Raw genomic sequence first — 11,075 nt, forward strand, 5'->3', positions numbered from 1 at the left:
CTGCAGTATAATAAGCAGCAATTGCCACTCATACTGAGAGTAGCAATCCTCCAAGGGGTTGTTTTGTTCTTTTTTTTTTTAAACAGGAGGGGTTTGTTCAAGCAGTCAAAGGGCTGGACTTGAAGCCAGCCACCCCACGTTCTAGCCCTGCCTTAGGCACGGAAGACAGTTGGGTGACTTTGGTCCAGTCTGTCTCATCTCACCCCTTAGAAGAAGGAGGGAAGACAAACCAAAGAAATAAAGAGTTACTATTTTAACAAGACTGGTCAGGCTGATGCTGACAAAGCAGGAAGTGAAGCCCTAACTGATTTGAGACATCTCTGTTACAGGTTATTGGATAAATTTTAATTTTTCTGATCACTTAAGGATCGCGATCAGGATTGTGACATCAGCAAAGCGGGGCCTTTTTAAAATTATTGGGAGGCTATTCGAAGTAAAACGGGAGCCATTGGAGGTTTGAGACATCCATTTTGCCCATCAACAGCCCCCCATCCATGTATCTCTCCAAGCCAAACACAGTCCCATCCCAAGGATCTTGTAGAAGATGGCAGATCCTGAGCACCACAAAGAGGCAAGGTTTGGGGGAATCTTTCCTCCAGCTAGCTCGAACTGCAAATTTAGATAGCTCCTAACCCAAACTTGAAATTACAGGAAAATCAGAGATGTTTCTTAAAAGGGTGAGATATAAATCTATTCCATGCTGCTGAACTCTGAGATACTCTTACAAAGGTGTCGTCTACAGCAAATACATAATTGGAATTCCAGTCCACATTTTATTGCCTTTTTAACTTGCCTCTCCTTTCAGAACCCAGGAACAGTGCTTGTTCCCTTCATGTCTCCTTTTTCTTCACAAGGTCTCCCCGTGACGTTCATTGTTGAGCAAAAACTACTGCCTGACTTTCCTTGGTCAGGATCTGATGCTCTTTAACTCCACACCAAACTGATTTTTTTAAGCCTGAACAGACTCAGCAGATTCGGAGATGATGATGATGTGAAGCTGGAGCCAGAAATTCCTCAGCTACAGATGCAGAGCTGAAGATCAGCCCCCCTGCCGGTTCCCCAAAAGATATGGGGCTCCCAAAGCAGAGATGCTGTGGGTTTAGTTGCTCGTATACAGCGACGGGAAAGGCAGTTCCAGAGTTGGTTGAAGCCTGAAACAAGTGAAAAACACCGTTAAATGGCTCCTGAGCTCCCGTGCTACTGAAGCAACTGAAGTTGGGAAAACCCTGGCAGAGTGGCAGGACAAAGCCCTCCCATCCCTCTCCTTCCGCTTACCAGTTCTCGGTGCTCCAAACAGCGTCCTTGGCCTCCATCAGGTGGAAGGTGTAAACCTCGCGAGACTCCTGAGAACAGTTTGCTTCACTTTTGTGCACCACCTCGCCATGGATAAGGACCAAGTCCCCTGGTTCACCGTGAAAAGAGTGAAATCTACTGTCCAGCTGGAAGTAGCGTTTGACAGTTGGACAAGCAATCCTTGCCTTACAACCTACTTGCCTAGCGACCATTCAAGGTTGCAACCCACTTCCCCAGAGTTATTAAACACCCGTTTTGAAAGTTATGGCAGCCACACCTATCTCCTGCAGTGAGAGGATTGCGTTTTCGGTGCGTGGCAACCGGCTTGGCTTTGTGACTGTTTGCAGCATCCCACAGACACGTGATCACAATTTGTGGTTTTTTTTTTCCTGGTTTCTGGCCTTGAAAAAAATGTCCATTGGGGACGATGGATTCATTTAACGACTGCAGTGTTCACTTAAGAACCACCATGTTTAACAACTGCCACAAAAATATGTCAAACATCGGGTGGGCCATGTCATGCTTTGACATTTATTTAATTTTATTGATTCAATTTTCATGCCGCCCATCTCACCTACAAGTTGACTCTGGGCTCCTGGCAAGTTATAAAACAAGTAAAAAGATAGTTAACAGATTAAACCGACAGATTAAAATATGGCCGTGATTTATGATTTATAATTCCAAGTTCAGCTACAGTCATAAGCTGAGGACTCTCTGTAAATGCAAGCCAGTTGCCAGGCACCAGGAGTGAAATCACAATGACGATGGGGAATGCTGCAGTGGTCATAATTGCGAGGACGAGAAGTGTAAGCCACTTTATCCAGCACCGTTGTAACTTGGAACGATTGTTAAGCAAACGGTAGCAGTTTATTTATTAGAATTGCTTTTCCCAGAAGAGGGCAGCATATGGCCAATTTTGGCTGGTTTAGTTAAAGTAGGGATCAGGGCTGAGTTGCACTTGCATGGGAGATTAGCCAAAAATTGTGCAAGTGGGAAATCACAACTCTTTTCCCGGAGAAGCCAGGACGTGTCACTGACGTCACTCGTCAAGCTCAACTCCATAATTGCTTCTGTTTGGTAGAAGATTTCCAAGTCATTTGCCAAGGACTTTCAAAACAAAAATAAAACCAACCCATCTCTAAAACAGATGGTCCTCAATTTACGACCACAATTGAGTCCAAAATTTCTGTTGCTAAGCGAGGCAGATGCTAAGGGACTTCTGCCACATTTTGCAACCGTTCTTGCCACAGTTGTTGTTTGTTTTGTTTGTTTTATTAGATTTATATACCGCCCTCCTCCCGAAGGACTCAGGGCGGTGAACAGGCACAAAATAAAATACATAAATACAAAATTTAAAAGCTGAAATAAAACCAGATTAAACAATTTAGCCCGAGACAAATTTAAAACATCCCAATAATTTAAAAACAGATTTAAAATTTTCAATTTCAATTTAAATTTAAAAGAAAAGGGGAAAAAGGTTGTTGTTAAGTGAATCACTGAAGTTGTTAGTGACACTGTTTTTAAGTGAATCTGACTTCCCCATTGACTTTGCTTGTCAGAAGGTCGCAAAAGGGGATTACGTGACCCCCCCCCTCCCTCCCCCACCAGGACCATCATAAATATGAATCAACTGCCAAGCGTCTGAATTTTGATCATGTGACCACTGGGGCTGCTGCAACGGTTCTAAGTTTGAAAAATGGTCATAAGTCACTTTTTTCAGGGCTGTCGTAACTTTGAACGGTCACTAAACAATTTTTTTTTAGCTCAAGGACTACCTGTAACGGTTTGGTTTCTTCCATTCTATGGTGGGAAAGACCTAGATTTAAAATGGGTCTAACTCAGGGGGGGTCTCTAAATTTGGCAACTTTTAAGACTTTTGGACTTCAACTCCCAGTGGCTGGCTGGGGAATTCTGGCAGTTGAAGCCCAAAAGTCTTAAAAATCACCAAGTTTGGAGACCCCTGATCTACATGATGGAATTTTAGGCACCCCTCATCTGTGTGCCCCAGTCCTGACCCCCAAATTATGTTTCCTCCTCCAGGAGAAGAGAACCAATTTCCCTCCCTAACTTATTCTTCGGATGTGGCTCAGCCCACTTACGATTTTTCAGCGGTGCCACCTTACCTTTGCCCGCTGGCACAGGGACAAACTGGCAGTCTTCATACACTCGCTCGGTGCCAATGAAATCGGTGCAAGGAATCGTCCCAGGGGGAGTTCGGACCATCCGCCGCGTGATGCCAGCTGGAAAGCAAATCGGGAGGGTGAGCTTTAGGGGCTCCCTTTGATTTGATTCATTCATTTTATTTCTTAAATTGATACCCGACTCGCAGCAGTTCTCAGCATCTTCATGTCTTACTTGTATGTGAGCCGGGAACAAACCACAAACAGCCATTTTCTTGGGTGGCATTTTCCAGAGCGATCCAGAACCCCGTCACTTTGCCCAAAGGGGTTGTGTACAGAAAAGTGGCATCCTGATGTGGCGTCACTGAAAGGAGCAGAGAAGACACGTGAAGTCATCCTTGCGTTCAAACCCTAAGCGGTTTGTTTGCAAAACTCCAATAAGCTGGCTTCAAACAATCCAATTTGGGTCCTTAAGTGTATGAAATACCCACAATTTTCTACGTCCCGTCCCCAGAATCAGTGGGACTCTCCCAAGGGTTGGGGTGGGTCATGGGATCAAAGGAACAGGCTGAGCAGCATGGTGACTTTCACTCCCTTTCCTGCAGGGGACAATGGGAGTTGCAGTCCAACATCTCCAGGGCAGCCCCCATGGGAAAGAGTTAGAGGAAAGGTCATACAGCAAGAAACTCACCTTCCCCACCAATGCCCGGTTGCTTTAAAACAAGTAAAAGAAAAAAGACTATTAAACCTGAAAGGGAAAACTGATTTTTGTTTTTAATTCATCCATTGCAGTAATAATGAGTTTCTGGTTTGGGGAAAGAATTGGACTAAATGGTCTCGGGGGGTCCCTTCCAAGCCTTAGAATGTGGGAGTCTAAGGCTGGGTTCACGTACCTTGAAGATGTACATGCTTTGCACTACCACGGGATTCTCCAGACCCAAATTTCTTGCTAAAGCCTGCGGAATGTCCCAAAATGTAAGAAAATGTTAATTTTCTATGCTTTTCCCTTGCAGCCTGAGAACGTGCTTCCTTCCAACATTTTGCCAATTAAAGCAGAGTTAAAAGCACTTTCCCCCCCCTCTCACTCAGAGATGGGTTACCAACATTGGTTAAACGATCAGTTCTTTGAACCATGGTTTGTTAACCAAATCATCATGGCAGTAAAAAACTTACATCGCCTTGTAAAAGCCCCAATAGCTGGATTTAAAACCAACCCCAGCATGCAACTCCCTGTAGGTTCTTGGCCTACTTTGCAGGCTGCTGTGAAGGACTAAATGAGCAGGGAGGCAGAGCCGATGCCAGTCCATTCCCTGTCTTATAACCAAAGGAAGGAGAGGCTTCTGGTGTTGGCTGGGATTTGCTCTTTTTACAACAGCCCTGCAGGGTTGACCAGGGCTCAACTCACCTGCACTTTGGCTGTGTGGGTCATTTGCTTGAAGACGGGATCGTAGGCATGTAGCGCTAGAATTAATAATAATCATTGTACTGATATAAGAATCATTTTGATTATAATGGTATAGGTGTAATAAATTTGCCTTATCAATAAGTCACATGTGCGTCATATAAATAAAATAAATTAACCATCATAAGTGCTATTTATTGAAAATCCTATCAAAAGTCAGGTAATAATTGGCTCAAACTTGCCAGGGAGAAAAATTCTCTTATCACACCTAGATGGGTATACTGTGTATACATGTACAATGACAATAAAGTTGTTGTTATTATTATTATTACTTTTAGTAAGTTGCAAACTCATTACAGGTAGTTCTCGACTTATGACCAGAACTGAGCCCAAAATTTCTGTTGCTAAGTGAGACATTTGTGAAGTGAGTTTTGCTCCATTTTACGACCTTTCTCGCCACAGTTGTTAAGGGAATCCCTGCATTTGTAAAGTCAGAGACACGGTTGTTAAGTGAATCTGGCTTCCCCGTTGACTTGGCTTCGCAAAAGACACCCTGCCATCCGTCATAAATATGAGTCGGTGTCTGAATCTTGATCACGTGACTGTGGGGATGCTGTAAGTGTGGAAAATGATCATAAGTTACTTTTTTCAGTGCCTTTGTAACTTTGACTTACGATATACTTTCGTAAGTCGAGAGCTACCTGCACACTGTCCTTCCATTTTTTTTCTAACTTGCATTAACTATTTCTTCGGGAAAGGGATTTCCGGGTAGCCCTTTACTTACCGTGACCAATTTTATTGATCGATTTCTCCTTTGGAACCAGAAAGTCCCCTGCAAATTAAAAAATCTGGGTTTAAAAGGACAAGACAACCACCAGATTGCACAAAACAGGGGTGTCAAGAGGCCTTAGGGAGAACAGTACCTTTCGTATCAAAAACTCCTTTTTCGAAAAAGAATCTGATTTTGTCTCCGCTGTTGAGGAAATATTCCGCCGACCCCTGTCAGAAACCAGGTTAAAATATCAATATTAGCCTAGGGTCTCAATAATTTCATATTCGTAGATGTTTTATATTAAAGTCATCTATATACAACAAGGGACGTAGTGGCTAAGACGCTGAGCTTGTCGATCGAAAGGTCGACAGTTCAGCGGTTCAAATCCCTAGTTCCGCATAATGGGGTGAGCTCCCGTGACTTGTCCCAGCTTCTGCCAACCTAGCAGTTCAAAAGCACGTAAAAAAAAGTTACTATATGTATACTACAGGTAGTCCTCGACATATGACTGTAATGGAACCGGTCCATTCCTGGGATGGTTGAAAGGTGGGTCACCCACATGGCCTACCTGATGTTATGACCTTTTTTCCAGCAGTCGTTAAGTGGATGGTTGCCATAAAGCAAATCCGTTGTTCTTGCGGGCTGTTTTTGCTGAAAGTTTGACCAGTCGCTTAAATGACCGGTTGTAAGTTGAGGGCTACCTATAAAACTCTTGTATACCTTTATCTGGGTGTGCATGGTAGGGCAACCATTTTTTGAATCAAGGCACCTCAAAGGGGTTCACTTACAGAACGCTTCTGAACTCTGGAACCCAGGATTCCCATGGGATTTGAAAATTAGCCAGTTTGGTAAAACATTTTAATGACATCACAATCATACGAAATGCCATAAAACGTTTGCTGTGGTCAGCTGAGGCTGTTGGACTGCACTGTACAGTTCAACCTGGACTACTTTCAAGGCAGAGCCATGTCTGACTATCTCCCCGAATTTTTAGGAAACTTTTCTGGTAGATTACAAGGGCTGCCCTTGTGGGAGGCATTGAGGACAGCTTTTCTGCTTCCGAAATAAAATCTCCGCATTCAGCTACGAAATCCTTGAAGCGAGAGTTGTGAACGGAACTGAAAGGTGACCCCAGAAGTCGCCCACCTGGGCCTGGAGTTGTTCCGACTGCTGGGTTGAAAACTCGGTGCGGCAGTGAGCTGGCACGTCCATAGACACGATTATCTTTCGGATCTGGGCCCTCATGGCGTCGCATTCTTCCAGGCTGAAGAACCGTTCGAGGACCAAGAAGCCCTCCTGCTGGAACTACAGAACAAGTTGGAGAAGGTATTTAGACCGGTGGTTCTCAACTTTGGCTACTTGAAGATCAGTGGACTTCAATTCCCAGAATCCCCCAGCCTGCACAGCATTAGACACGGGTGGGATTCGGACGGTTCAGACCGGTTCGGATGAATCGGATGCTACTTTTACATCTGGTTTGCCAAACCGGTAGTGGCAAGGATTGGCTGGCCCTGCCCACCCCTCCCAGGAGTCTCCACGTGGCCCATTTTGGATGCCAGGTAAGTGGAGCGCCCACACGGAGGCTCTGGGAGGGCAAAAAATGGGCCTCCTGGAAGTTCTGGAACTCTGGAAATGGGCCTGTTTCTGGCCTCCGGAGGGCCTCTGGAGCCTGGGGAGGGCGAAAATGCCTCCCCTACCGTGGTGCAGGAGGCTGAGCAGGCCACGCCGACCCGGCAACTGGGCAAAGAACCTACAATTTTTGAATTCCACCCCTGATTAGACACCTGGGGGGAGGTATCTTCAGACAGGTGGAGGTATGGAAGGTCAATCCAATCCCAACCTGACATCTCTGAGCGATTTAGATTGACCCATTGAGTTTGATCCTACTGGAAAACCCTCTCCTCCTCCTCTGGCGCTCATGAGCCATGAACTTGGTCACAGACATAGAACAACAGGCTTGGAAGGGACAAATGGGGGCAAACCTCACTTAACAACCGTCTCACTTAGCAACAGAAATGTTGGGCTCAGTTGCGGTCATAAATTGAGGACTGCCTGTATTTATCATAGAATTTATTTGCAAAAAGAAAAAAAAATCTTGCTAGGAAACTAATGGCACCTTGCTTTCATTTAAAGAGCTGGTGGGTTGCCCTTTATAGAAACTAAGCAGATTATCTCCTCTAGATTTTGGATTTAAGGACACAGAGAGAGGCTGCAGAAATCACTGCAAGTCGTATGTAGAAAATCAATAAAAACGATTTGTAATCTTAGCAAAGAATTGGGGGGGGGGAAATTTCCTGCAATCAATAGGATTTCTTCGCATGTTTTAATTTTTCCATTTTTAAAACTCCAGTAGTGTATTAAAATAGTATTTTAGTGCTTAAGTATTCTATTCATTAAGGGAATTTAAAGATATAGTGTATGATCAAATTAAGACAACCAGCTTCAGATATTTAAAAGTATTTTAGTATTTTAGCTGATTTTTTTTCTTCTTGTGGTCTTAGGATCAGCATCCATTTTTATTGACTATCAGTTTCCAGAAACTCTTTTCTGCATTTTTATTTAAGATGTGCAATTTTAGTAAAACTTTTATTTTCCAAAGAAAAGTTGCTGCCTCCCCAGGGCTGCAGCTGTGAATCCAAACTTTACAATTATTTTTTTTTCACAGAACCAGAAACGACTCAAGAGGCACTGGGTATGAGCTGGGCAGCCAGATCACTCTATTTCATTAATAAAGAAATAAAGTTCTCGGTGCGTTTCGTTTCTCTGCTCCCTTCGCTTCTTACCTTCGAGAGTTGCTCTTGGCTGACGGGGGCCATTGAAACTGAACGAGTCACTTGTTAAAGCAAACGGTGCCCCTGTGTCCAGTTAGCTCCATGTCCAGGGATCAACCTTCCCCTGCTAAGCTGGGCGGGTCAGTTCACCGTCATGTGATAAAACTGCAAAGGACAAAGACATGGCATGACCCCAGCTGATTCTGGAGGCCCCTGCAGTGGACTTTGGCATTGGACATTTGTCCCATAGCCCAGAAGCCCCCGCAGATCGAGTTTCATTCTTTTCAGACAGCTAAAGGAGGAGGTGGAAATTTTGGCACAAAGATGAAAAGATTCAGGGAAGGGAAGGGACAAGGAAAGAAAGAAAAAAGAGAGTGAGAAAGAAGAAAGGAAAGAAGAAAGAAAGAAAGAAAGAAAGAAAGAAAGGAAAGAAAGAAAGAAAGAAAGAAAGAAAGAAAGAAAGAAAGAAAGAAAGAAAGAAAGAAAGAGGAGGGAGGGAGGGAGGAAAGGAGGGGATGAAATAGATTAGAATCCTATCCTATCCTCATAATATTAATATTAAAATACAGCTCAACAGTCTGGGATGGTCAATTTTTCATCATGTGCTGAAAGTTCATCACACACCTTTCATGGTTTTTTTCTTTTTATTAGAGTTTTTTTTAAATCCTGCCTTTATTACTTTATAAGTAACTCAAGGTGACAAATATATCCAACACATCTTCCTCCTCCTCCTCTTCTGCACAACAGCCCTGTGAGGTAGGCTGGGCCGAGAGAGAATGACTGACCAAAGTTACCGGGCCAGTTTTCCTGGCTAAGGTAGGACCAGAACTCTAGAAGTCTTCTAGTTTCTTGCACTGTTTATCCAGTTATACCTTCTGAAACGATGTCTTTTTAAAATAGATTTTGAAAAAAAGGAAAATAAATCTTGGACAAGAGGCAATTCTTAACTCACCCAACATTTCAGCAATTATTAAATAGGCACTTTTAATCTTTACTAGGCTGGTTGGCCTAGTAAAATAGAGGAAAACAGCTCTATTTTATTATTATTATTGGCCTTTCTATATATTCAGATAGGTCTAAAGGTGAAAGTATCGGGCTAGAAAACGGGAGACAGCGAGTTCTAGTCCTGATTTAGGTATGAAAGTCGGCTGGGTGACTTTGAGCCAATCACCAGGAGATGGGTGAGTTCTTCCTAATATTCCTATTTTCCCCACAACAATCCTGTGAGGTGGGCAGGGCTGAGAGAGGGACTGGCCCAAAGTCACTCAGCTGGCTTTCATGCCTAAGGCAGAACTAGAACTCACAGTCTCCTTGTAATTTTGGCCGTCACCCAGCCAAGACTAAGGCTGGACTAGAACTCACCACCCACCTGGTGATTGACTCAAAAGTCTCCAATTGGCTTTCATACCTAAGGTGGTACTAGAACTCACCATATCCTGGTGACTGGCTCAAAGTCAACCAGCCTGCTTTCATGCCTTAAAGCAGGACTAGAACTCACAATCCCCCAGTTTCTAGCTTGGTACCTTAACCACTAGACCAAACTAGCTCTGATCCCCCTAAGATTTAAAAAAAAGGAGAGAGCAGAGGTTCCTTTTTGGCCTCCCCTTTTGTTCTCATTGGAATTTCCTTAGGACTACCAGAAAATCAAATTTAAACTCCCCCCCTCCCCGTTTTGATTCAGGGAATTATACAGCAAGCTCTGGAGAAGTGGACTTGGCCTTCAAAAGAGACTTGTTCAAGTTTCCCCCGTTTCTTGGACACTCCCTAAATTTAAGACAACCAACCCACCCTCCCAGGAAGCTTGCAATCCCAGGAAAACTTGGCTGGGGCGGATGGGAGTTGGAGTGCAGCATCCCCCCCGCCCGAGGCCATCCTCGGGCGCTTCCCAGGCAGTTGCCCCCCTGCCAGTATTCCCCAAATACCCAGGAGACTGGATTGACGTGCCAGATCTTGAGAGAGATAAAAGCCGATCGGTTCTGACCTGCGCAGTTACCTTAAGAGCATCTCTGGAGAAAGACGCCGCCAGTCAGCCGATTCACCTGGCTGAAGATCTTCCAGGCAGCTGGAAGTGGGGAGAAGGCAGGAAAAAGAAAAAGAGGGCAGAACCAGTGTGGAGATCGGAGAAGCTGGGACTTGTTCCCCCACATTCCAGAGAGATGGAGACGGAGCCAAGTGCGAGAAAGTCGCTGGGCCAGTTTTTCTCCCTCTTTGCTAACAACTTTTCTGTTGTTATTTTTTCCCCCGACTCGCTCCTCATCAAGTCTCCCCAGTGTAGTGCAAACTAGGAAACCAGGAGTCCTGCATGCTGCAAATACTGCTTTTATTGTTAAGGCTGCAGTTGCAGAAGCTTGCAGGTTTGAATATGCTTCTCCCCTCCCTATTTGCCTTTCAGATACTAGGGAGGGTCTTGTCCGAGACGCTTCCTCGGGTTACGGTTTTGGCTCAGGCTCAAGATTTCTTTTCTCCGACAAGTCGTCTTGCTGGTGGCTCTTCCTCCCGTTCTTCCAAATTATTCCTTCTGTCCACGATAGACAGATGGACAGTCGGATGATAATAGATTGGTAGATAATGGTTAGATGACCCAGAGAAGACGACAGGTTGATGACAGTAGAGAGAGACAGAAGCAGGGAGAGCATCTGTCTGGAACGGTATAGAGTTAAAGTGGCCAGGTTTGGAGACCCCTGGTCTAAGCCAACGTTAACATCATGGCTTGCAAT

The 11,075-nt window shown here is 44.5% G+C and overlaps 1 protein-coding gene across 3 annotated transcripts; it reads right to left on the reverse strand.

Moving 5' to 3' along the window:
* Positions 1–750: 750 nt before the first annotated feature.
* On the reverse strand, positions 751–10,493 carry PHYHD1 (phytanoyl-CoA dioxygenase domain containing 1). Of its 3 annotated transcripts, none has more exons than XM_034436145.3 (12): positions 10,352–10,493; positions 8,371–8,523; positions 6,734–6,892; positions 5,739–5,814; positions 5,600–5,647; positions 4,819–4,874; positions 4,307–4,369; positions 4,105–4,126; positions 3,649–3,777; positions 3,417–3,533; positions 1,276–1,402; positions 751–1,151 (listed from the first exon to the last, which is right to left on the reverse strand). In XM_034436145.3, the coding sequence occupies exons 2-12, from the start codon at positions 8,401–8,403 to the stop codon at positions 1,100–1,102; spliced, it is 882 nt and encodes a 293-aa protein (XP_034292036.1). In that variant the 5' UTR covers positions 8,404–8,523; positions 10,352–10,493; the 3' UTR covers positions 751–1,099. The 3 variants fall into 3 exon arrangements, with proteins under 3 accessions (XP_034292036.1, XP_087735762.1, XP_034292037.1); XM_087879636.1 differs by having other exon boundaries at positions 10,340–10,461; XM_034436146.3 differs by lacking the exon at positions 6,734–6,892 and having other exon boundaries at positions 10,352–10,489.
* Positions 10,494–11,075: the final 582 nt, after the last annotated feature.

Source organism: Pantherophis guttatus, chromosome 16 (genome assembly GCF_059756535.1).
Source record: "Pantherophis guttatus breed Tessera chromosome 16, ASM5975653v1, whole genome shotgun sequence".
In the NCBI taxonomy this organism is placed as follows: Eukaryota; Metazoa; Chordata; class Lepidosauria; order Squamata; family Colubridae; genus Pantherophis; species Pantherophis guttatus.

What these genes read in the sequence shown, in the direction of transcription:
- PHYHD1 (XM_034436145.3), bottom strand. Translation starts at nt 8,403, where the DNA reads ATGGCCCCCGTCAGCCAAGAGCAACTCTCGAAG. An exon ending in ACCGGGCATTGGTGGGGAAG is followed by an intron (nt 3,778 to 4,104) that starts GTGAGTTTCTTG and finishes TGCTCCTTTCAG; the next exon opens with TGACGCCACATCAGGATGCC. An exon ending in CCCTGTGCCAGCGGGCAAAG is followed by an intron (nt 1,403 to 3,416) that starts GTAAGGTGGCAC and finishes ACGGTGAACCAG; the next exon opens with GGGACTTGGTCCTTATCCAT.